Source organism: Kwoniella bestiolae, chromosome 1, assembly GCF_000512585.2.
Source record: "Kwoniella bestiolae CBS 10118 chromosome 1, complete sequence".
NCBI classification, from domain to species: Eukaryota; Fungi; Basidiomycota; class Tremellomycetes; order Tremellales; family Cryptococcaceae; genus Kwoniella; species Kwoniella bestiolae.
The window spans coordinates 888,553-911,478 of NC_089241.1; the positions used below are offsets into that span (position 1 = coordinate 888,553).

The 22,926-nt window shown below is 47.3% G+C and overlaps 5 protein-coding genes across 5 annotated transcripts; 2 read left to right on the plus strand and 3 right to left on the minus strand.

Moving 5' to 3' along the window:
* Positions 1–405: 405 nt before the first annotated feature.
* On the plus strand, positions 406–2,109 carry I302_100335 (uncharacterized protein; the record flags this gene model as incomplete). The annotated part of the gene is made up of 1 exon (XM_019190352.1): positions 406–2,109. The coding sequence occupies one exon, from the start codon at positions 406–408 to the stop codon at positions 2,107–2,109; it is 1,704 nt and encodes a 567-aa protein (XP_019047100.1).
* Positions 2,110–2,496: 387 nt separating this feature from the next.
* Positions 2,497–4,351, minus strand: I302_100336 (uncharacterized protein; the record flags this gene model as incomplete). The annotated part of the gene is made up of 10 exons (XM_019190353.1): positions 2,497–2,612; positions 2,704–2,742; positions 2,824–3,070; positions 3,149–3,275; positions 3,504–3,714; positions 3,792–3,859; positions 3,955–3,994; positions 4,068–4,082; positions 4,223–4,230; positions 4,320–4,351. The coding sequence occupies 10 exons, from the start codon at positions 4,349–4,351 to the stop codon at positions 2,497–2,499; spliced, it is 903 nt and encodes a 300-aa protein (XP_019047101.1).
* Positions 4,352–4,876: 525 nt separating this feature from the next.
* I302_100337 (uncharacterized protein) lies at positions 4,877–5,895 on the plus strand (the record flags this gene model as incomplete). The annotated part of the gene is made up of 3 exons (XM_019190354.1): positions 4,877–5,129; positions 5,197–5,265; positions 5,369–5,895. 3 exons carry the CDS (start codon positions 4,877–4,879, stop codon positions 5,893–5,895), a joined length of 849 nt encoding a protein of 282 aa, XP_019047102.1.
* A 153-nt stretch (positions 5,896–6,048) lies between these two features.
* I302_100338 (uncharacterized protein) lies at positions 6,049–6,466 on the minus strand (the record flags this gene model as incomplete). The annotated part of the gene is made up of 3 exons (XM_019190355.2): positions 6,049–6,097; positions 6,191–6,207; positions 6,275–6,466. The coding sequence occupies 3 exons, from the start codon at positions 6,464–6,466 to the stop codon at positions 6,049–6,051; spliced, it is 258 nt and encodes an 85-aa protein (XP_019047103.2).
* Positions 6,467–7,014: 548 nt separating this feature from the next.
* I302_100339 (uncharacterized protein) lies at positions 7,015–22,779 on the minus strand (the record flags this gene model as incomplete). Its single annotated transcript, XM_065869064.1, has 15 exons — positions 7,015–8,623; positions 8,687–10,331; positions 10,391–10,716; positions 10,771–13,640; positions 13,694–13,838; positions 13,890–13,951; positions 14,005–14,172; positions 14,231–14,418; positions 14,471–14,777; positions 14,837–15,133; positions 15,185–17,440; positions 17,491–17,550; positions 17,604–21,811; positions 21,863–22,296; positions 22,355–22,779. The coding sequence occupies 15 exons, from the start codon at positions 22,777–22,779 to the stop codon at positions 7,015–7,017; spliced, it is 15,000 nt and encodes a 4,999-aa protein (XP_065725136.1).
* Positions 22,780–22,926: the final 147 nt, after the last annotated feature.

Consider the following 22,926-nt stretch of genomic DNA (forward strand, 5'->3'; position numbering starts at 1 on the left):
AGAATGAGTTTCATGCCCGTCCATCCTTTCACCCCGCTTCCTTTCAGACCAAAATATCAATGACGCGGTATCACTCCGCGGCAGTGTAATGAAAGTTAATCTCAAGTGAACTTTGAGGTCAAATGAGACTGTGATGTACTAAAAACATTTCATACACAGCAAAACATCTTATCTCAATCGGCCAAGAAGAAAAACCAAACACCAAAACAAACAAACACAGGGACTCGCTTCCTTCATTCCTTTTGACTGGACGTGTGATAGAACTATCTGCTAGTGATCGTCTACAAACTTTGTTGTTGTTGTAACTCTAGCAAATCTAAATACTTCTCGAAAACCTACTTCACTCATCGAATTCAGTGGAAGTTTTTCCTAACCTACCTAAATGTCAAGATTACAAGATCGACAATGACGCGTTCCAGAAGATCCTCCATCACATCCATCAAATCCGCAGCTTCCAGCGTCCTATACCACCTTATACCGGGTCGTCGGAAAAGTCAAACATCTACCAGACCAGAAAGACCCACCATAGACACTTCCTTCGCATCGCAATCTGCCCTAAGCCGAGATGACCCCAAATCTTCGAGATCGACTTCGGAATTTCCGAATTTCAGTAGACCCTTACCGTCCTCCGGTGTACGGCACGATTCGGGCTACAGCTCGACTACCACCACTCCCCTTTCTTCCTCCGCACCGCTAGACCAACTGCCCCGCTCAGAGGAGTACACCAGCCTGGCGAAAGGGGGGTTCAGCTCTGGTCGTCCGTCCTTGAGCGATATGAGCAGAGGGAATGGCAGTATAGACGATCTCCGAGATAATGGCGCTGTCCTTAGTGCCACCTACTCCAGGTGGGGTCACGAGTGGCGGTCCACCCCACCAAATGCAACTCCCATAGACCAAGAAGAAGAAGAAGAAGAAGAAGAAGAAAGAGAAGAAGATGATGATGAAGATTGGATATCAGGTAGCTCAATTCCACAAGCATCACCCGTACCTTCCAACGACACCGATATAGATAGGATCCAGCCGAGGGGACGAACCAACACTGGGTCCAGTCTTCTCGACCAACATTCCGACGCTAATGATTTATCTTCCTCCAACGGGAACGGGAGAAGCAGAGATTCACTCAACAAACGAAGTTTGGAGTTCCTCAGGTCACTCGATTCGCGTATCGCTCACCCCAAAGCTCCGAGGACAACGAGGGTATCTCACAAGAATGGGTCTTGGCTGGGTGCAGATGATTTCGCCGAACCGTTACCCGAGTCTTTGAGGATATATCCTCCTGTTCAAACGACACACCGGAGCAGGGAAATTAGCACTGCGTCCCATAGTGTTGGTGAGGGGAGCAACCAGCTGGAGAGATATGGCAACCGCATGGCGGGGGTTGAGGACTTAGCATCAATGCGGACTCAGTCATCCAGTGAAGAGGTGACTCAGCAGCGTATGAGTGACGAACCACACGAACATCAATCATGGGGAGATAAGCTTAGGAGAGTTTTCTCGCGGTCCTCTTTGAAATCTTCGCATAGCGATAATAGTATATTCTCAGGCGGGCGCGGGAGGAGGCGTTCGATCGTTGGATCCATTATGGATGTTTTCAGTCGGAGTCGAAACCGGGTATCCAACGTACGATACATTGACACGCCCAAAGTAGAATTAGATGATGGGTCGGAGGATAGAAGTAGACCCAGACTGTCAAGAACTGCCAGTGGGATCTCCACCGCCACGACGAGGTTGGGTAGGATGAGAGATGAGCTGGTGGACCTATTCAGTGGCTTGACTAGGTCCTCATGTAAAAGCGATGGTGGGGAAGAAGTTCAGACGACAGGAAACGAACCGTATTTGACTTTGAATATGTCAGACTATCAACCCAACTCCGATAGCGTGACTTCTGAGTCCGCACGGACAGATAGGACGGATTCCTCTGATCATCGAAATCGAAGAGGAGTAAAAATCAATCGGGAGCTGTATTTCGCCCAGATACAGAGGGAGAGGGATTTGAATAGCTTTGACGCTGGTATAAGAGATAGAAATCGGTTCGACGATCAGCGGTCTAGCAGCGTTAGCGGCGGGGAGGATTTGGTAGTGTACGAGGTCGGACATTTGCCAGGTTGAGCATACGAGTAATGGTAATTGTGACCAAAATCAAGATTGTTGATGTACATTCAAGGCTGTTTGTTGTACTTTTGGCATTCCTCGATAAGATACTAGACCATAGAATAATCAGTAAATGATAATACATATCTAATGAAATCTATAATGGTAAACTATAAGGTGATATCCGTGTAATCTATCTCCAGCTATAGAATATGATATTCTATATACCCCATTCAAACCATGCAATTGAGTCTATAATCTGTGATATGCGTTGTGGCCCTTCCGAAACTTCCTTTCATCATCTCTATCACATGCTGCCCTGTAAATTCGACTATCCGAAGCAACCCACCTCTCCTCAATCTCTCCCAAAATTGGTTTCCCATGCCTTGCTCATAATACTTTCGTCTATATGGCGGGACTGGAAGGTGAGATACCGGCAGTCTTGGCTCTGAACATGTCGACGGCGTTCCTCAGCTGCTCAAGGAAGACGAACATGCAGATGGTGTTGGGTGTGAGACGGACTAGACATCGCAAATCAGGACGTTAGGGCTATTCTACGGTGTTGTCATGATAGACAATGATGGTGAGAGATCAAAGTGAATAGACACTCACTCCATGCGGGTAACCATCCCTTGAAGAGGAATCTCGGACCTATTGCAACGAAATCCGTTAGCCGTGTTCTTTGACCGTATACCACCTTAGTAAATGTGTCGCGGATGAGTTTCTACTCACCCTCATGCTTCAGACTCCCCATGATCAACGCCACTGGTCCATGCCCACCCTGACCATGCTTCATATTCATTATCCTACTTTTCACTACGTCCGCAGGAGCACATATCGTAGTCGCGACGGTACCAGCAAGAGCGGAAGACACGAAGTGACATGGCATCCCGTTTGACATGACGTTATGGGCGAGTAAGAGGTCTTTGAAGAAATCGTATGATACCAATTGAGAAGCGTTCATCAAAATGGCTCGGATCTGTTCAGAAAGTCAGCTATACCCTTTTTCGACAACCATGAAGAAAGTCAATGCTTTGCTAGCTGCAGAATCACTTACAGTATTAGGTAATAATCCTCTGGCTAATGATGGTACACCTTCTTCCCTCACCATTCTATATGTCCCCTGGAGGGCATTGCGGTAGTTGTATTGGTGATCTGGTGTTTTTGTGGGATCCGCTACCATTCTGGGTAGTAAGGTGCGTAGTCAGCGATATGTCATGATCACAACGTGTATATCTGGTGGTGGTGGATATTCGCCTCCGTTGACCGAACATCCGGCAACCTTATTTATCATATCCCATCGAAAGTACTTTGTTTCAACCAACTCTTCCCTTTGGAACATCTTCCATTCCCTCAGGCGACCTTCTGCGTAATCTCTCGCTCCTCGTTCCTAATGCAAAACATCTACTCACCTAACCAAAATGATATCCGCCGGGTTACCTGCTAAACCACCTAATGCACCAGCAGTACTAGCACAAACAACCATATCACCCGTCGTCAATTTCTTCTTACCCCCGTTGGACATCTGAGATTTCATCATGTCGTATGCTCCTAGTCTTGTCACCGAGTATGTCATCTGTCGGAATATGGAGGCTGTCAATCCGGTATATAGACCTCGCACACCTATCAATGGAACAGCTTGATGAGCTTTTGACCCCCTAATGCAAAGCACCGAGAAAAGACTAGGAACACAAACTCACCGTCATGCGCTAATACCCCTTTCACAGCATTGGAGAACGTTGTCTTGCTCGTTGACGTTTGCATTCGTCTGACACATCCGACATTAAAACATATCTCCAAATCGGCATTTCCGACTATCCGCTGCTGACCACTTCCTACTAAGAAGAGAGATGTTACACTCACACTCGCATGACATCAAGGGGATGCGTGCAGCATGCAGCCACTGTAAGACCAAGATGTCAGCTATGTTGTCAGTCAGGCAGCAGACATGGGTGTTGGTCTTGTGAACAACTTACTAGATGCCGCAGCTCCTGTTCGGGCATATCCGAGGTACCATCAAGATTTTGAACAGCATTCATTAAGGTGAAGGTGAATTAGTAGGAAGAGGTCAAGGGGATACGTTGATCAGCAATAGGGCACAAACAGTGACTAACAGAAAGAGTGTACATACCACCTAACCTACAGGGAACAGCAGGTCAACAACTGATCCGGAAAAGTAAATTCTTGATGGAAATGACGACAAAGGTTGTCACGAGACTGTAACTCACCAGAAAGGATAACTTGGTTTCTGAGCGGACATGTCGACAAGATGGTGCGGCAAGAGCGAGAGAAGTAGGAGGTTGTGAGGGAAGGAGGATTCGCGAGCTCAGCTCTATTATACGAACATACAAGTACGAGTAGTTTTGAAAGCAGGTTGAGTGAGTTTGTAATGACAATGTTTTATGATAAATTTCATTCGGCTCGGTCTTCCAAAATTCAGCAAAAACACTCAAAAATCGAAATCATTTCAGGGAAAACAGTTCCAACATTCGAAATCAAGACGATAACAAAGTTGGACAAGTTCGAAAATAAAAATAAAACACTCAGGGTAAAAGCGGACTTGGCCGAGTGAGATGCAAAGGGAAATCCCATCCCGAGATGGAGTAAAGGGCAATCTCCGCTTTCGAGGAGATCACATAGCGTTGCAAGAAAGTCAAGATAGTGATAACGACACATTGAGCATCAGCACCATCATACTTTAAGACTGTGATCGAGTTGAGTTGAAAAGTGTGCTCCCTTCCAGTGATAGAGACTCTACACCTCTATCAGCACCACCATCTTCAGCATGACCTCCCTCAACTCGCTTCATGATGCCCTATCACCTCTCCTATCGCCCGTTCATCCCTCATTCCCATTCGCCCCGATAGATGTCGTAGGAGCAATGAGATTATCCTCAGTCATCAACTGGATAGCGACAGGTGTATTTGATCCTCAGCCGGTCGGAAAGGGAAAGAAGGGAACCAAAAAGGACAGAGCGAGTATCTGGCAGGAGTTGGCTGGGCTGATGATTGTTGTCTTTGGGGGTGAAACGTTTCTTGGTAAGCATAAGATTTGGTTTTAGGTCAACCTAACGCGTATCAGCTAATTCACGGTATGACGGTATAGCGATGTGTACTGGATCTACTCCCTCCTGGTTGGTCACCCCCAATATAGCAGTGCTGTTCTGTGCCATACGTGAGTTGAAGATACGAGCATCCCTCCTTTTCCGCCATGACGCACAGGCTTAAAAGTTAATTGGACCTGATCCTCATGCTAATCATCTGCGTATGATACATAGACACACTTCAAACACGTACCCCCTTGGTTCACCTCTTACCAACACGCCCATCCCTCCCATTGGAGCTACTCCTATCCATCCCGGATGCTATAGGTCGTACCCTCCTCCTAACAAGATTCTCCATCCTCCCCCTCCTCCGCCCCTCATCGACACTCCCAGCCACATCAATCAGCCTAATCCTCGTTCCATTCATCTTGGCAGTCCCATTCGCCTCAATTGCATTTAGCACTTTCAACTTCTTCTCACCTCAGCTCAAACTTACCACGCCAGTCGAGCTCAAATCAAAGGGATGGATGTTAGTTGATACTTGGTGTCCACTTTTCATCTCACCTTTGTTCCTCACGCTCATCGGACCGGTGCAGGGGTGGGATTATGGGTTAGGATGGAAGGAGAACGAGGCTGTGGTCTTTTGCATGGTGGTGTTGTGGGGTTGTTTCACAGGTAGAGCGATATACAATTTCGGGTATAGGAGGGAACAGTGGTTGGAGATGTTGGGTGTGGGCGGGCAGAAAAAGAAAACGGAATAGAAAGTGGATTATTGGATATTATGCATAGATGGTATAGATAACCCTTCGGATGTCACTGCAACCAAACTTCCTATCACTTTGAGCGATCGATTGTGCTTATTCTGATGCTAAAGTAAACCTACAGCTAATGGGGTATAGTCATCCTATCCTGACCTAACCAAGAAAACCACACTGTTTTCTAATTTGAGGAAGGAGTGTCTTCCTACCACACACACGGCCAAAAGATCAAATTCTCTCGTCAGCTCCGGAAATAACACTCCCAATAAGACCATAAGGACATCAGACTAGGACTCACTTCCATTGTTCTCTAGCCTATCAAAACCGTACAAAACATATTAGCAAAGTACGAACGTCACGAAGAGGATGACCAGAAACTGACCTGTTTCCAAGTTTTACCAGGTACAGCCTTATCCCAATCGTTCTGACCATGTTGGATGACATGTTCGAACAGTAAGGCTTTATCGCCCATTGACCAGCCAGTCTTGGAGGGCGAGCTCGGATCGGAAGGTCGATCCATCGCCTTGGTCTTGGTCTTGGTAGGGGTGCTGGGTTTAGTTCTGTCGGCTGGCATTGCTATTTGGGGAACAAATGGCAAGATGATCTCGTCAGCTGCTTCTAGGTTTTCAACTCTTGTGGGATTGAAAGGGGTATAGGAATGGGAGGAAGCAGAGGGATTAATGACTCACTTGTGTAAATGTCCATCCGTTGGGGTAATTGAAGAAATGAGATGTATGATTTGGTAATAAAGAAAAGACATGGTCGAGAAATGAAAGAGAAAGAACGAAAGAATGAACATGAATATTCGAAATGACGTTCGAACTGCAGGTAAGTGGTGGGCATCAAACTTCGCTCAACAACAGCACTTACTCGTCAATTTTCAACTGCTCAACAGGGCGCAATCACATCCACACACTAGGAGATGAGCTGACGTGACTTGTGATCAAATCAGCAAACCAATATTCTATGAATACCAAAACCATGCATATATTTAAATCTACTAAAGTTACTGTACATACAATCAATGATCCAAATCTAAAGAACCAAACTGAAACCGATAAGAACTATGAAGGGTATATTTTATCCGTATATAATGTAAAAAACCGAATAATATTATTACTACTACTCCTGAGACTGACTAACCCTCGTCATCCACTGTCTAAGCGTATCAGCCAACACCCCAGGTAACGCCTCGACATCTCTAAGGACCACATAAAACTCGAAAGGGAACGTATCAAGATACCTCTTCATATCCAGCTTCATCTCTCCATTCTCCATCTTGTACTCTACAGTCTGCATCGACAATATACTAGTCTTCGATTTTGCTGAGGTAGCAGAGGTGGATTGAGGTTGAGATTGGGTTTGTTGGTTCAGTGAATCAATGATGATAAACACAATCATCACTCTCTCTTCTATAGCTTTTCTCAACAACTTCCTCAATTTCTGATGATCTTGGCAGATCCCATCCGAAATGATTATCTGCAATTGCCATAGGTCCGCTCCTCCCCCTCCCAGACCAGACGATCTCGATTCAGCCAAGTACCCCAAAGACCTTTCGAGAAGCTTTACGACGTCCGTCTTGTTCTGGTTGAATTTGAAATTCTCGATAATCTTCTGACCATCCATGTCGGTGAAGCTCCCATCCTTGAAGGGATGAAGTATATCGATCGATTCACCGAATTTCGCAATGGATATTTGGCCCACTTCCAACTTGTTCATCGATTGCGAGACCAACGCCAAAGTCTGATACGCCAGATCGATAGATGAGGACTCGAACATTGACTTGGAATCGTCAAGGGAGAGTAATACTTGGTATTCCCTCTTGGAAGGTTTGGTACGTCTTAACCAGATCTTGTCCTTGGTATATTCACTGGCGATGTAGGGTATAATCTTACGCATGTTGAGTCGTTTACCAGTACGGAAATCACCTTGAAGTCGGGTTGCCAAGGTGGGTTCTAAGATCAATCGTAATTGTTCGCAAAGGGCGTAAGAGAGATCACTAGTCATCGAGGCGTATTTCCTCCATAACTCTTCCGCATTGTACGAAGCATCGTTGGCGATAGCTGAAGGATCGATGATGTTGAGTTCAGGTTCTTCCTCATCATCCAAATCAGGTTTGATATCCTTGTGATCCAAGCCATCTTCATCCAAAGAATCGAAATCGACATCCATCTCATCATCCGCACCCTGTCCCTTAGGCCCAGCACCGATATCAGCTTGAGTCAAAGCTTTCTCTTCTCGTTGTCTGTCCTCGTCCGTAGGAGCAGCAGATCGATGAGTCAACTCCCTCTCCTGGAATTCTCCATTGTCAAGTTCAGGTTCTTCCTCCTCAACATCATCCTCCATACCAGGGTTTCTTTCAGCTTCGCCCTCCTCTTGGTCGATGATATTAAGATCTTCCAATTTCTGTCTTTCCTCCTCACCCGCTCGACCCAAAGCTTGCATATCGTCTTCCTTCGCTTCATCCTCCTTGATGTACTCCACTTGACCGGGTGCCTGCTCAGGCGCCTGTTGATCATCTGTGGGTTGAGGCTGGTTCTCTCTTTCTTGTTGGGGGAGAATTTCGTCCATCCTCCTTCGGATGTCTTTGAGGATATCACCGAGACTTCGAGATGATTGGGGTTGAGCTTGATCTTGAGCAGGGAGAGGGGCACCGGAAGAATCGACAGGACCGTCGTTCACTTGTTGATCATTGGATGGACCAGATTGCTGTTGTGGTTGTGGAGCAGTTCTGCATGAGGGAAATGTCAGTTCAGTCGAATGAGACTACAGGTGCAAATTTCAATCAACTCACCCATCCTGACCTTGAGCATCGGCATCCAATTCCTCTTTCTCCCCATTTTCCTTCTCCTCCTTCTCCTTATCTTCCTTCGATTCACCTTCAATCCCTCCACTGACGCCCTGGCCAAGCTCCGACTCCTGTGTCATATCATTGGAAGCGGAGACATCTACGTTCTGTTCCTTCTGAGCTTCCTCTTCAGTCTCGTCCTCACCAACACCAGTCGCAGGAGGGGCCTCCTCAACAGCTTCCCCTTCGTCCTCATTACCCATGTCGATATCCGATCCATGATCCGCATCTTGGTGATCCTCTTCCTCCCCATCAGCCGACATCTTCATATCCTCATCGATATCATCCCCACCTTCCTTCTCATCACCCTCTTCATCATCAAAGTCCAGATCTTCTGGTAAGTCGAGTTTGTCTCCTTCGGGCATGACTACTTGATCTTGTTCCTGGGCTGACGGTTTTTCGTCTTCCCCTTGATCATCTTCACCACCTTGCTCCTCCATCGTCTCCTCATCCAGCTCCTCACCATCTTCACCACCTTTCTTCTCTTCCTGTTTACCCTCCGGTGCTTGTTCCCCCTCTTTACCTTCTTCAGGTTGTTCCTTCTCCTCTTTCTTTTCTTTGATCTCAGTCCCTTCTTTCTCCTTTGCAGCCATCTCGGATTCGCCTTCTTGCTCCTGCGTCTTCTGATCCATCAACTCATCTGATCCACCTTCTTTCTGCTCTTCCTTCTGCTCATCGCCCCAGAACTTCTCATCGACCGCTCCTGGATCTAACGGATCAACATCACCAACATGTTCATCATGATCTTCCTCCTCTTCTTCCTCATCACCACTACCCTCTTCGTCCTTCTCTTTACCATCATCTAATTTACCATCGAAGTCTTCATCCATACTGAACGCGTCATCGTTGTCATCTTCACCTTTCTGTTGATCTTGCTCTTCCTCCTCTTCTTCACCTTGTAAACCTTCAACTTGAGATTCCTCTTTGATCTCATTGGAGACATTCTTGTCACCTGTTCCAGCACCCATACCCGATCCTTCGACCATCTCCCCGTCACCTCCCGCATCATCATCTTCCGATTGTTCTTGGGGCTTGCAGAATCCTTTTTGAGCTAGATCCAACATCAATCGTCCTACCACGTAGGATAGTTTGTAAGCTGATTTGACAGTTTGGATGTGAGCATTGACTGCTTGAGCGTATGATTCGGCGAAAGTTTCGAGGAAAGGAAGAAGTCTTGCTAGACAATCAGGAGCGGACGTCGAGGCGTAGCGATCATCTACCAGGTCGCCGATGAAGGTAGAAACTCGTTGGATAACCTCGGTCACACGAAGAGACGCTGAAAAGCTTCGTTGTTCCTTCAGCTCAGAAGGTATATGCGGAGTTTCATCTTCCTTGACTTCAGGTAGGGAAGGTGCCTTCATTTGTTGCGTGACCACAAGCAGAGCCTGTATGAGCGCGTCACTCTTTTTCCAAGTCCCAGTGGATAACTCGGATTGAACTTGAGGAGCAACGAAATCTCTCATAGCTCTAACAACCTCGACAACGGGGTTCAAAAGGTGTCGTAGATCAGGGGAAGCGATAGCTTGAGCAGTGAAGGAATCGATCAGTTTGGCTCGGATGCGTCCAAAAGTCTCAAGCAAAGACCTTTCAGCTGCAATGATGGTTATCATAATTAGCGACCACACAGTTTGTTTTGATGGGACGGCTCACCTTGAGTGAAGATCAATGAGTTGCACTCTCTCGACGAGTTCAAGGCGGATGACAAAACTTGTACAAGCAGAGAGGCATCTTGTCGAAGCTCGTGAATGGTAGTCATGTCACTAGAATTGACATGTACACCTTGAAGCTCTCGCAACTGCCTGATACCCTCCTCTACCTCGCGGAGTGAACTGTGGATTTGCGATGCTGACAGCTCAGCTTCGGTAAGAGCATTCGACAGAGCTTGTCCGCCAGCGATAGATTGCGATTCAGCACATTGTCGTAGACGAGAGATGATTGAGGACAACTGTCCAATCGAATGAAGCTCATTTACGGCCCTGCCGTGAAGTCAGCATGCAAGTCTCGCCGCAGATTGGACGAAGTGGACTTACCTATCTCTTTCCGTAAGCGCAGTCGCATAGACTGATTCTGTGAAACCAATACCTCTCTCCAAGTCTTGAGAAGCGATATCGTCGTTGTGGCCATTGAATGCCGCTCTCAGAGCAGACATGAGGACATCCATTCGGTGGTGATACGACTCGACTTTCTTGACACTGACTAGATCGAAAGCTTCTGGTAACACTTCGGTGGGGACCGGCGGTCGATTGGCTAGCCATATGGTAGATTGCTGACGAGCAAGCTGATCAGCTCTAACTGCGTTAGAAAATCCAACGGCTCGTAGAGATTTGAGCAGATCTGCGAATGCCTTTCTCTTCCTACTAGCAAGATTGTTGACGATCTTGGTGTTTTCTTTGGTGAGCGAAGTGGGCGTAGCCTTGGCTAAGGCAGCAGCAGTCTCTATGATATCTACTGCCATGTCGTCCATATGGGAAGCACCAGGACCGTTGAGAGATGATCTAGCACGAGTATGAATCTGTGTGAATCGATTCAAGGTCTCGTCTGGTCGCATTAGGATGTCGGGAACAGGGTGGTCCGCTTGTTTTCTAGCCTGGATCGCATTCGAAGATAAAGGAGTCATTTCGAAGATGAAGATGTCCGAGCTGAAAGCTTCAGAGGTTACTGCTGCTTCTTGCGAGACGATACCAGTAAGCTCGCCAAGGATGGGTAAAACGGGTTGTCGAAGTAGATCTCGGAACTTCCTGATACTCCTGTGAAGATGTTTATGGGATTTCTGAGCACTGGCTTTGAGCGCGAACACATTGACATCCTTCCAGCTCGCTAGTTTGACAAAGTCCTTGATAGCTTTATCGATCGCCGATCGTTGACTGTGCAAGGAATCCACTAATCTAGGTTCGAGTAGTCGAGCATTGGCAAGGATGTTGTGTAGCAAAATAGCAACCGATTTGAGTCCACTAATTTGAGCGGAAAGATCGCTGGCCATATGTTGGAATGCTGAAAGGAGTTGTAGTCTTGCCGAGAAGGTACCGAAAGTGCTCGAGTTGATGTAGGTGGATATCATAGGTAAGACTTCTTCTATATGCTTGCCTATATCCGTGGCACTAACAGCGCCGTGAATGAGCGCCCCATACAACCTCATGGTCCACTCGTTATCTAGCGAGATGTACTGAGCAGCTTGATCATCTAGCAAGCGCATCCAGGAAGCAAGCTCAAGTCTTCGCCAGTCGATGATGAGGTGTGATATCTCATCTCGGAAGCTGCCTAACGAGTTGTCTCGATTTGCGTAAGCCTCCCAATCTTCGGTATGGATGAGAAGCTGTTCCATCGCTGAAAGAACTTGAGCGACAGGACTTCGACTACTGAGTAGCAAGATACGCTCGCATCGATCCTTGATATGTTGAGGTACCATTTGCTCGGGCCATTCAGCGATGAGATGGTCTAGTCGTTTTACCAATCGCACCAGAATGCTGTGCGCTTTCCGGACTTCCGGTTCATTCGGTGAAAGATAGAAATTAGGTTGAATAGGCGAAGTCTTGACTTCGACTTGCCTTCGATGGAGAAGAGCAAGTTGATAAGCGATACTGGTATCATCAAGCTTCTCATCGTATGCAGAGGGATCGAAGGTATGATGTAAAGTGGTGTCAATCATATCTTTCAGAAGATTGCTGGGAGTCGTTAGGTTCTGTCCAAATATCTCAAGGACAAGTTGATGGAATGAAGCGACTTGATCATCTGAGAATCGTTTATCTTCCTTCTTGTTGTCCACATCAGCTACCTTCGCAGGGAGAGCGTCCTCCGCGCCAGCATCTACATATTGAGGGAACAGCTCAACAAATTCTTTTTCCTCTTGTTCCTGGTCCGATAAAACCTCGATCTCAGTCTTCCGTACTCGATACAGACTTTCCGATGCTTGAGCCTCTTGCTGCTCCCGAAGTCGGATGTTGCTCCAGGTATGATATAGATGATCCAGTTGAAGGAAAAGGCCGGGCAGATGAGCGAATCTCTGTTGCTTGGTCTCCAGGAGATGAGAGTGGGCACAAGCGGCAAGTAGTTGTGTGGAGATACCGCTGGAGATGTCGACAGGTGCGTCCGCTGATCGATGAATCTGCCGTATACCGGCTGCTAGAGGGAATGACACAGCGTTGGATATCGTAGAGAGAGGCTTTGCGGTTCGAAGCTCGGCATCTCTAGCGAAAGTACGCATGGCAAATTTGCCAAGGAGGACAGCGGTTATAATGGGTTGCACAAGATCCGACATGTCGTGGTAATTAGTCGAGAGACGTTGAATAAAGGCTGAAGATGCTAGTTGGAAATCGTTTTCTCTGGCAAAGCCTTGAGGATGGCCGTTGTTGAGAGCATTAACAAGCTCATTGGTACGAATTTCACTATAAGGATCATCTAAGAATGAGTGTGCCTCGTTGAATAAGTAGGAAAGTCGGGCGGCATCGGAGGGTCGTTCGAGTGAAGGTCCAAGAGAATCTTGATCTTGCTTCAAATCATTGATCCTCTGATATATAGCTTTGATACGAGCAGAGTCGGCGATCCCTTTAAGAACTCTTTCCCCGTGCTCAGCAGCAGCTAACTCCTCTTCAGCAAGTTCTAAGCGGCTGTCCAAAACTTCTCCTAACAAGCTTCTTCTAACTCCAGGGTCAATAGGAATATTGGTGACATACAGATCGATGAGGAATCGAGATACCGCCAACCAGAGGTATCCGATAGACCTCAGATCTTGAGGTTGTCCGCTAATAGCATTTAGCACCGGCATAATTCGGTTGAAAAGGTTATCCCGCAGATGGCTCAGGCTCGAATCAGCAGTGTTTTCAGCCATGATCCGGTTGATCCGACTGAAAGCTTGGACTGGATCCTCATCAACGACGTAATGAATACCGAAAGCCGAACAGATCTGCTCTCTTCGTTAGCTAGGAGTCATCTGGAAAGAAGACACTAATCGCTCACCATGAGAATAGAGTTCAATGCCATAGATAAAACATTCGATCTTCGATCTTCAGTAACTCGAGTTCTCCATAACAGAGTCTCAATGGAGAATCGCAAAGCGTCGTCTTGTTGAGGGATTTCCGACAGTTTCACAACTTCGGTGTTGCTAGAACGAAAGGAGTTCAGCACAGAACCACATAGAGGTCATTGGACTTACCTGAAACGTAAAGCTGAAGCTAATCGAACGGGTTTGAAAAGGTCGGCTGGTCCATCCAATTGCTACAGCAAAACGTAAGCAGCTGGTACGCACAGTACATCGATGCGATACGTACCTCGTCGTTGGGATTCGAATGATCCCACATCCTCTGTAAAAAGTTTGATACAGCTTGGAATGTGACAGCGTGAGTCTGGGCAGGACCGAGGGATCTTTGCAGGGGCAAAAGAGTGTCGATTGCTAAGTTCTGATCTTGTAGTAATACATTCATGGCATTTGCGGAATCCTGTCGAAGTGTGAGTCAGTCGGATGCACATATTGAGTCGCTGAAATGGTCTACTCACCTTTTGGAGAGCTGCCAATTCTACAGTACTCAATACCGTCCAATTAGTCCACCCTGACAATACGACCTGCTCATTTGGATTGACAGCTTGGGACCCATCGATCAGATTCTCAAGTTCGGCGATTGAGTCTGCTGAGGGAGCCACATCTACCATACTTGCAAGTGCTTGCAGAACGGATCGACGAAGCTCTATTGCAAGTATTAGTATCGCTCAGATGTAAATGAACTGAATGCAGCTCACGGGTATCCTGAAGACCGTTCGCCTTTTCAACCAGCCGAGAAATGTCATTTTGACTGGCGCCATCCCCAATGATGTCTCTAAATAGCATCCAAACTTGAGTCTGACCCAGTCCAGAGGTTAATTGCACTGCCTTGACTAAACCCTGCAATCTCTCTAAGATAGAACCGAAGAAGGGTAAAGCCTGAAGTTCTTCGTCTAGCCAGCTTGCAAGAAGTCTGGTAGAAGAGTAATTGAAGGTGGTACTTTTGGCGTGTTCTTCCATGAGCAACAGGTACACGAAAGCCTTCTCCAGACGTTCGAAATGAGCCTGGAAACAAGACTGTGAGCGAACAAGTTACGATATATAGCCCAAGGATCAGAACTTACCTCATTGAGATTGTGATCTTCAGCTCCAATCAGTACGGGTAGCTGTTTCCTTATTACTTCCCTGCAGTAGCTTGAGAATGGGTATATGTCATTTCCAGCTTGAGCTTTACTTCTCGAAGGACCTCGTCGAGCAGAAAGAGCAGACAAGGCGAGAATGCTTTTACTATTGGCAGAATCTGAAAGCCAAGCTTGAATTCCGGTTTGTCGCACCTCATTACGAAGAATAGCTTGGAGTAGGTAGAACACTGTTCCTCTGTGCTCAGCATGGATGTTGGCATTGAAAGTTACGTCGATCGGCTGGATATAGGTCAGCGGGGTTCATAGATCAGATGAGGGTGGTAGGCTTACCAATGAAGAATTGAACTCGGACTGGATCCTTTGCCTTGTCGTAGCCCGAATTGACTGATCATGTAAAGCATCTACCTGACCCGTGAGGACCTGAGCTGCTGTGCGGTAGCTTGATTGCTCCTCGTCAGAAACCGTACTGCCAAGGCGCGCAAGGTATGGCACGATGTGTTGACTTTGTGTTGATACGTTGTTCGCGACGACTGAGGCCACGGCACCACTTGCGACATTTTGGTGATCTGGGTCGTGACTAGACAGTACAGAAGATGCCTGAAGAAGTGAATGATCCGCCAGTGATGAAGGTTGAATGCTTGAAGCAGTTTCTACTTCAGGTCTAGCCACAAATAGCTCCACACCTCTGTTTCTCATTGCTCTAGATAATTCCCCGTGTCTTGGATCATAAGTCATAAACAATCTAAAGTCTTTATGAGGCTTGAGGACTTCGGGACTGCCAGTTGATGAACCTTTCTCGCTTAGGACAAGCACACCATTCGATTCGCACAGACTGTTGAGACGATCAAGCACGGATGCGCTACACAGGTTTGCTTCTGAGATGAGGAACCATCCACCATTCTTGATAGCGTGAATGAGCTGTCCATCAACCCATGCAAAACCGATTGCATTCGGTCCAACTTTCACCAGGTTGTCCAAAGCTTGACGAGCAGCTGTGATGTCGATGTGAGAGGCGAGTTGAGAGATCGTTTCTTCGCATGCGCTGATGAAGGCCGGAATGGCATCGATGTCAGAATTGTTGGCACATCTTTGTCTTGCTGATTTGAGCTCCAGTGTTCTGGTGGCAAGAGAAGGGTGAGTGTCGGAAATGACCTCGAGTAATTGGGCGACCTCATGAAAGACCGCATCTAACAATCGACCGACATCTTGTTGCTCGAAACTACCCAGCATCTCCGAGGTATCTACTCCAGGGTGCATAGCAAATTCGCCAAGTTCTCTTCCGGCACCTTCGGCAAGTCCTCGTACCAAAGTTCTTTTGCCGATACCACAATCTCCAGCAAGGATTATGAGCCAGCCTAGTTCGATACCCTTCAGGACTGATTGCGCAATATCCAAATGGTGATGTCGGAGTGGGACATCGATGGTGGATTTCCCGCCTCTTCTGATAAGGGAATGACCGACTTGCAAAAACGAGGGTGTAACGTAAGGGGTAGGTCGAGATGGATCAATCCTGATATCAAAAATCCGCTCGAAAATCTGAGTTACCGCTTCACGATCCTTTTCATTTCTAAATCGCTGCCTATACACCATCCAGAAGTATTCGGCTGGATGATTGGCCCTCTCGAGTCCGTTAGGAGAAGCGAGTAGTGTGAACCATCTAAACAAATCTCGCAAATTGAATTCCCAAGGACTACCTTCCCTTCCGATCGTGCGGTATATCATCGTCTGTTCCCGCATTTCTTCGTTGAACCGGATCATCTTCTCGATGACATCCGTGGGCATCGGGTGGAGATCTCTGCAGATGATCATCAGATCTTCGGAAGTATGTTCTTGGAGGTACACCTTGGTGAAACGATTCAAGAATGATTTCGGAAGACCTTTTCTGCCACCACCTTGTTGCAAAGGGTTCTGAGCCGCGAAGATTCTAAAATCGGGATGTCGATCGAAAGATTTACCTAGTTCTGGTATAAAGACAGTACCTCTATGATCTAATACAGCGTTCAACCCTTCGAGGACAGTCTGAGAAGCTAAGTTCATTTCATCTAGTAAAACCCAATCTCCTTTCTGCATGGCGTCCAGGAAAGCTGCATCTCGCCATTGGAATTCACCAGGCTGGCCACCCTCGACTGGAAGATCGGAACCAAACAGGTCGATCAAATCAGTCTGATCGGAAAGGTTGATTCGCTGAAGTCGATGTCCAGCTACAGCTGCTAGAGCCGAAACCAGACTGGTCTTCCCAACCCCGGGACTACCTTCAAGAAGTATAGCTTTAGGCAGTTGACAACCGCGAAGCGTTCGCATAGCGTTGAGAGCGGTAGTCGGCGCTTCGAATCTAAACATGGATGTTTCGGATATGATGGGACCTCGAGGGATAGCGAAATTACCGATGGATACAGAGTTTGGTGTCAGCTTCACAGCAAGATCGGATATTGCGTGAAGTGCGGAACCACCTGGAAGGCTGGAAGCGAATCGGTCGAGTTGGGTCAAACATTCATTACGTAGAGAAGCGATTGACACCGTGGACATTCCGGCGATTTGAGGTAGTGATTCGAGACCATCGATCAAGACCATTTGACCACCGTGGTGCTATCGAAAGATTAGCACGAAATGCTCTTGAGCTGAGATGGGTAACTCACGAATGATTGCGCTTCATTCAATCCTTTAGAGAACATGTCGTTGGTGAAGCTGACCCAAGCCTACGTGATCTGATCAGCTACTTTCCAGGACCAGATGCAAGATCTCGACTCACCAAAATGTCACGCAAACCCAATCCTGATAAATCACTCAACTTATCTCCAAACCATAAAAAGAAGTCCAGGATATAAGGTCCACATGCTTCCAATTCCTCCTTTTTCCACGATTGACCAATGATCTGCAACATATCATTCCTATCATTCAATGCTGGAACCCAGATCTCGGTGAATCGATTTCTGAGCGCAGGTGAAAGTTCCTTCTTTCCGAAATCTCCTCCGGGGTTCATAGTAGCTACTACATGGAATCTTTCATTGGCAACAATAGTGGCATCATCGATATCTGATCCTCCCTTCTCCGCCAGCACAAGGGTTCTTCCAGGTTCCAGAACAGAGTTGAGTCTTTCAAGAACTGAATCATCGGCCAAAGACACTTCGTCCAGTAAAAGGAGATCACCACTTGTCATAGCGTGGACAAGAGGACCATCGGACCATTCGAAAAGCGCTGATAATTGCTTGATCTCCCTTTTGCACTGCTGTATGACTTGTTGATCGATATCGGTTCTATGTGAAAGGTCTTCACAGATAGACATGAGGTCGTCATCGGTGATAGAGCCAGGGAAGGTAGAATATTGACTGAGAGCATTGATGATTCGCGATCTCCTTTCCAATCTATTTCGGACTGGTCGCTGACTTCCCAACAAATCGGCGGTCTCCATATTCTGATGACAGTTGACCCCTACTAATTGTTGATTGAACATCTGAGCTATAACCTCGCATACGGAGGTTTTACCGCAGCCAGTCTCTCCTACCAATAGGACAGGCTCGTTATGAGCCAAAGCCGCAGCGACAAGCGCGAATAGCCTCTGCATAGCTTTGGTCCAAACCATCTTAGTAGGAGGAAGGATCGTAGCGGGCATTCTCGTGAGGACTGTGCTAGACTTGTCGAAAAGTGAATACATGTCTTCCATGATGGTGACTTTCATGATTTCCTCGATCACTTGCTTGATAACCACTTTATCGTCATCTTGACGAGCTCTCTCGGCCAGAAGCATATAACCGTCTTCAGCAAGTTGTTGATATCCCACCGCACCTCGTTCGGCCCACCTGAACAGATCTCGAAGGGTAGCAAATGAGCTCTTCGACTCAAATACTCGGGAAGCTTGACGACGATGACGGAGCTCCTCAAATACCTGGACAATCTTTTTGGCGTATGAAGGAGCGATCTGACATCGCTGACAAAGAATAGTCTCCAATTCATCTTTAGGTACGTCATCAAAGTGGACTTCGAGAAATCGATTTCTGAAAGCTCGAGACAAGACTTTTCTTCCAGCATACAAACCAGGAGGATTCTGAGTGGCGAATAAGATGAAGTTGGGATGAGGTTTTATCACTTCTTGCGTTTCCGGTATTACCAATTCTCGATTATCATCCAAAAGACGGTTCAACGCTTCTAAAACATCGGTAGGCGCCAAATTCAACTCATCGAGCACTATCCAGTGACCTTGTTTAACGGCAGTGACCAAAAGACCTTCCTGAAAAACGAGGTTACCGCTGTGAGGATCTGTAACATAGGTACCAAGGTATTCTTGGATGTCAGTGTGTTCGTGATTGTTGATCCGGACGAATCGATGACCGGTCTGTCGTGCTAGGAATTCGACTGCACTAGTCTTACCAGCGGATGTGGGACCTTGAATGAGCACAGGGTATCGTTTGGTGAGGATGACACGAGCAAGATCCGATAATTTGGCTTGGACTGAAGGTGTGATGATATACCTTGATTCAGGTGCAGGAGGTAGTGGACCACGTTGAAGCCAGAAAGGGCCAAACCGTATAAAATCGTCGGGGTCCATTGAAGCGGGGAGCGAAGGTATCTGAGCGAGAACAGCTCTGGCATTCTTCATGGGATTCAAGATATACTTCTCGCCAGCCTCATGAGCTATCTTGGCGCTGGGTACATCGAGTGACATGGTGAAAGCCATGAGGTATCCTTCCCAAATTCCTCGTCGGAGTCCAAAAAGTGGGGCGCTTTGGACAGCAAAAGTCAGAGCTCGAGCAAGAGTTCTCATACTGTAATGAGGCGCTGCGTTGGACCCATCGACAATCTCTTTGGCAGAAGATAATCTTTTGAGGGTAGTATAGAGTTCGACGACATCCAGAATTACACTTCTGTCCCCAGCAGCAGAATCTCCAAGGTACTGTGATACAATGGCGATGAGCGCTTCCCGATCATCGTCCGGGGGAGGTACATAGAGTTCGGTGAACCTAGCTCGAAGATTAGGTGGGAGATCTTTCTTTCCCACATCGGTAGCAGGGTTCATACAGGCGAAAAGTCGGAACTGAGGGTGTCGCACGATGGGTTCCACATCTCCTCTTTCAGTTAGCACTAGCGACGCGGTTGGTCCTTCCAAGATTGTAGATATCGCTTCGAGGGTTTCCTGCGAGGCAAGGTTGACTTCATCGAGTAGGATCCACTCTCCTGATTTCATCGCCTTGACGAGGGGTCCTTCTACAAACGAGAAGACGAGTTTGCTGTTCATTTTGACATGATGTAGATCGAAGTCGGATATATCAACAAGAAGAGACTGCCATTGAACAGCTACTTTGGTCGCTTTGGTAATCTTTCTACGCTTTGGTGGTGCACCTTCGATCGGGGTCATAGTTTCACTTTCACCTTTACCCAGCTTGTCGATGGCTCTTCTGGCGGAAGAGGACCAAAGATCCGCACATCGACCCCATTTCCCGCCAGCTAAAGCCTTTGAAGCAGCTTCTACGTAGGCACCGTTCTGTGATTTTCCCATACTGAACGTCTCGCAGAACAGTTTTTGCCAGCGTACATGCAGATTCCGCGCCGAGATCGAAGCATCTATAGGCTTGAAGCCACCGAGTAAGTCGCTACTTTCCGTCTGCATTGATAAGTTGAGGACAGTGAGTGGCTTCTTGACGATCGATGCGCTATGCTGAACAGCGGTGGTTTTACCGGTACCTGTCTCACCGACAAGCAGGGTTGGCTCGCCAAGGGTAAGGGAGACTGCAATCCGTTCTAGTAATACGAGAGATGGTTTGGTGAGGGCGAAAAGTCGTGATGAGGTGGCCAATTCTCGACGAGATGACCCCGCGGTATCCATCACAGTCCGACCAATGTAAAGTTGCTTGGAACCTGGGCTGACCTCGAAGTTAGGTTTCCTGCCCTCGAGCGCGGTCACTCTATCCGTATCCATATTCAATCCTTCTGAGATCACGTCCAGCATCTGAGCTCGTTTCTGTAACGAGAAACCTTTACTATCTAAAGAAGCAACAAATATATCGATAGCTTCTAGGAAGATTTCGTCTTGAAGGATAGGGTTGGACAGTAACGTGGCGCCTGAGTGTTCCATTGAAGCCGCAGAAGCAGAAAAAGGTAGACTCCGTTCAACTCTAGCACACCACTTCTCCAAATCCCTTAAACCGATATCTCTAGCTTTGACTTGACCAGACAGCTTGTCGAATGGTCGGAGATGATGCCAGATATTGACAAGGGTGGTGAGAAGAGTCTTGGGGAGACGTGGGAATCGAGCGGATAGAATTGCAAGGATGTCCTCATCGGATGGTGAGTCAAGTTGAACCTCGTTGAAGACGTGGTGACCAAAGAAAGTGGGAACTGCGTAACCTGTCCGAATAGTTCGAGTGACGAACAAGGCGAAACCGTCTCCAGCTTCTATGTCTTCCCTGCCCGGGATGGCCAATCTCGCTCTTCTTCCCGGTCTCCCGGCCTTGAGACTTCGTGCAATACCAGTGAGGGTGACCAGCATTTCCGTACTGCCACGATCTACGTCCTCAAAAACCACCCATCTTCCTGCTCTAATCGCTTTAGCCAAAGCACCTTCCATCCATTCAAAAGTACCAGGTTTGGTAGGCGAAGAGACGTAGGTACCGATCAAACTCTTCACATCAATGGATGTATCGGCAAGAGGAATGGTCAAGATTCGGTTGGTGGGCGAATGAGAGGGAAATAGCATTGAGGAGAGATGATGCAATACGTGTGTTTTGCCTGAAGAAGGAGGTGATGTGAGGAGGACTGGAAGCCCACGCTGTATCAGAGGGCATAAAGCTTGTAATGCCGTGTCTGTTGGAAGAGTTCGGACATGTAAATTGGGTGAAGGCGAGGTTGTGAACGGTGAAGCGCAGAATAATAACGTATCTGCGATGAGCGTGACATGACGGGAAAGATCAGAAGAGGCGATGACAGGGGTGTGAGCAAAGGTATGGTCCGGTTGCGATTGTCGAGCTACTCCAGCCATTAATAAAGAGCTCAGAACAACCGAAGAATTGTACCTACCACTTTGGATACGCTGAGCTTCTAAGATTGGGAGCATCCACCCATCCAGCACAAGCTTGCGAACCTCATAGCCTCCACCAGGCAACTTCTCTATTTTGCTTACATTGACGCCCGCTTCCACCTTACCCACCTCTCCTACCCATTGCTTCTCCATATCTATACGCTTTTCCTCGCTCCATCCTCTTTGTATGGCTAATATCTGAATTGCCAAGAGCCGAACACCACGATCTGGGTGCTCCATCCGCAATGCATGAAGAGGAACTAGAGGCCAATCATTGCGAGCCGCTATGCGTGGGTCGGCGGTGAGTAGCCTCAATTGGGAGAGCAAGAGGGAATGAAGTCGTTCAATGGGAGTGGTTTGCAAGTCTGCGAGTGGTATTGTCGATATAGGAGATGAACGGAAAGGAGATTTGAGGATGAAGGTGTAGATCAAGCTATTATGAATAGGATGGATCAGCATTCGGTTTCTCGCAGCAGCGACGATCAGCTCACCTCCATAGTTCAGGACTTGTATCTGCGAGAGATGATAGCACAGCAAGTCTATTCTCAAGCAACTGTACATCATGGAACGAGGAGTCTTCCAACCAACGTGCCAATAGATCGATAAGGATAGGCTGAAATCTTGATGTGACGAAGCTGGACACTCCTTCAAAAGCGCAGATGAGAGATAATGCATCTAAGATATCGGCGACAGAGGATCTAGACGTTGAGCTGAAGGCGTAGTCGAAGATGATGCGTGGTACCGATATGGGAGGAGGAGATGAGGGGCTGTAACCAAGATCACCGAGAAAAAGGGAGAGTTGATGTTGGAGGTCGAGATTGAGGGGAGAGGCTCTTGCGGGGGCAGTATGAGGACTGACCTGATCCGTCATTGAGTCAGGTATCGGATCGACTTCCATCTTCGAGCCTTCTGACATGATGTCGTGGTCAAATTGTCGATGATGAGACCTCTTCAAGATAGATGAAAGAGAGCAGAGGCAATAATAAATTTTGAAATTTGGATGGATGGAAATGACCTTGCATTTATGAAATTTCAGAAATCATCCGGGAGTACAGCGGAGTTG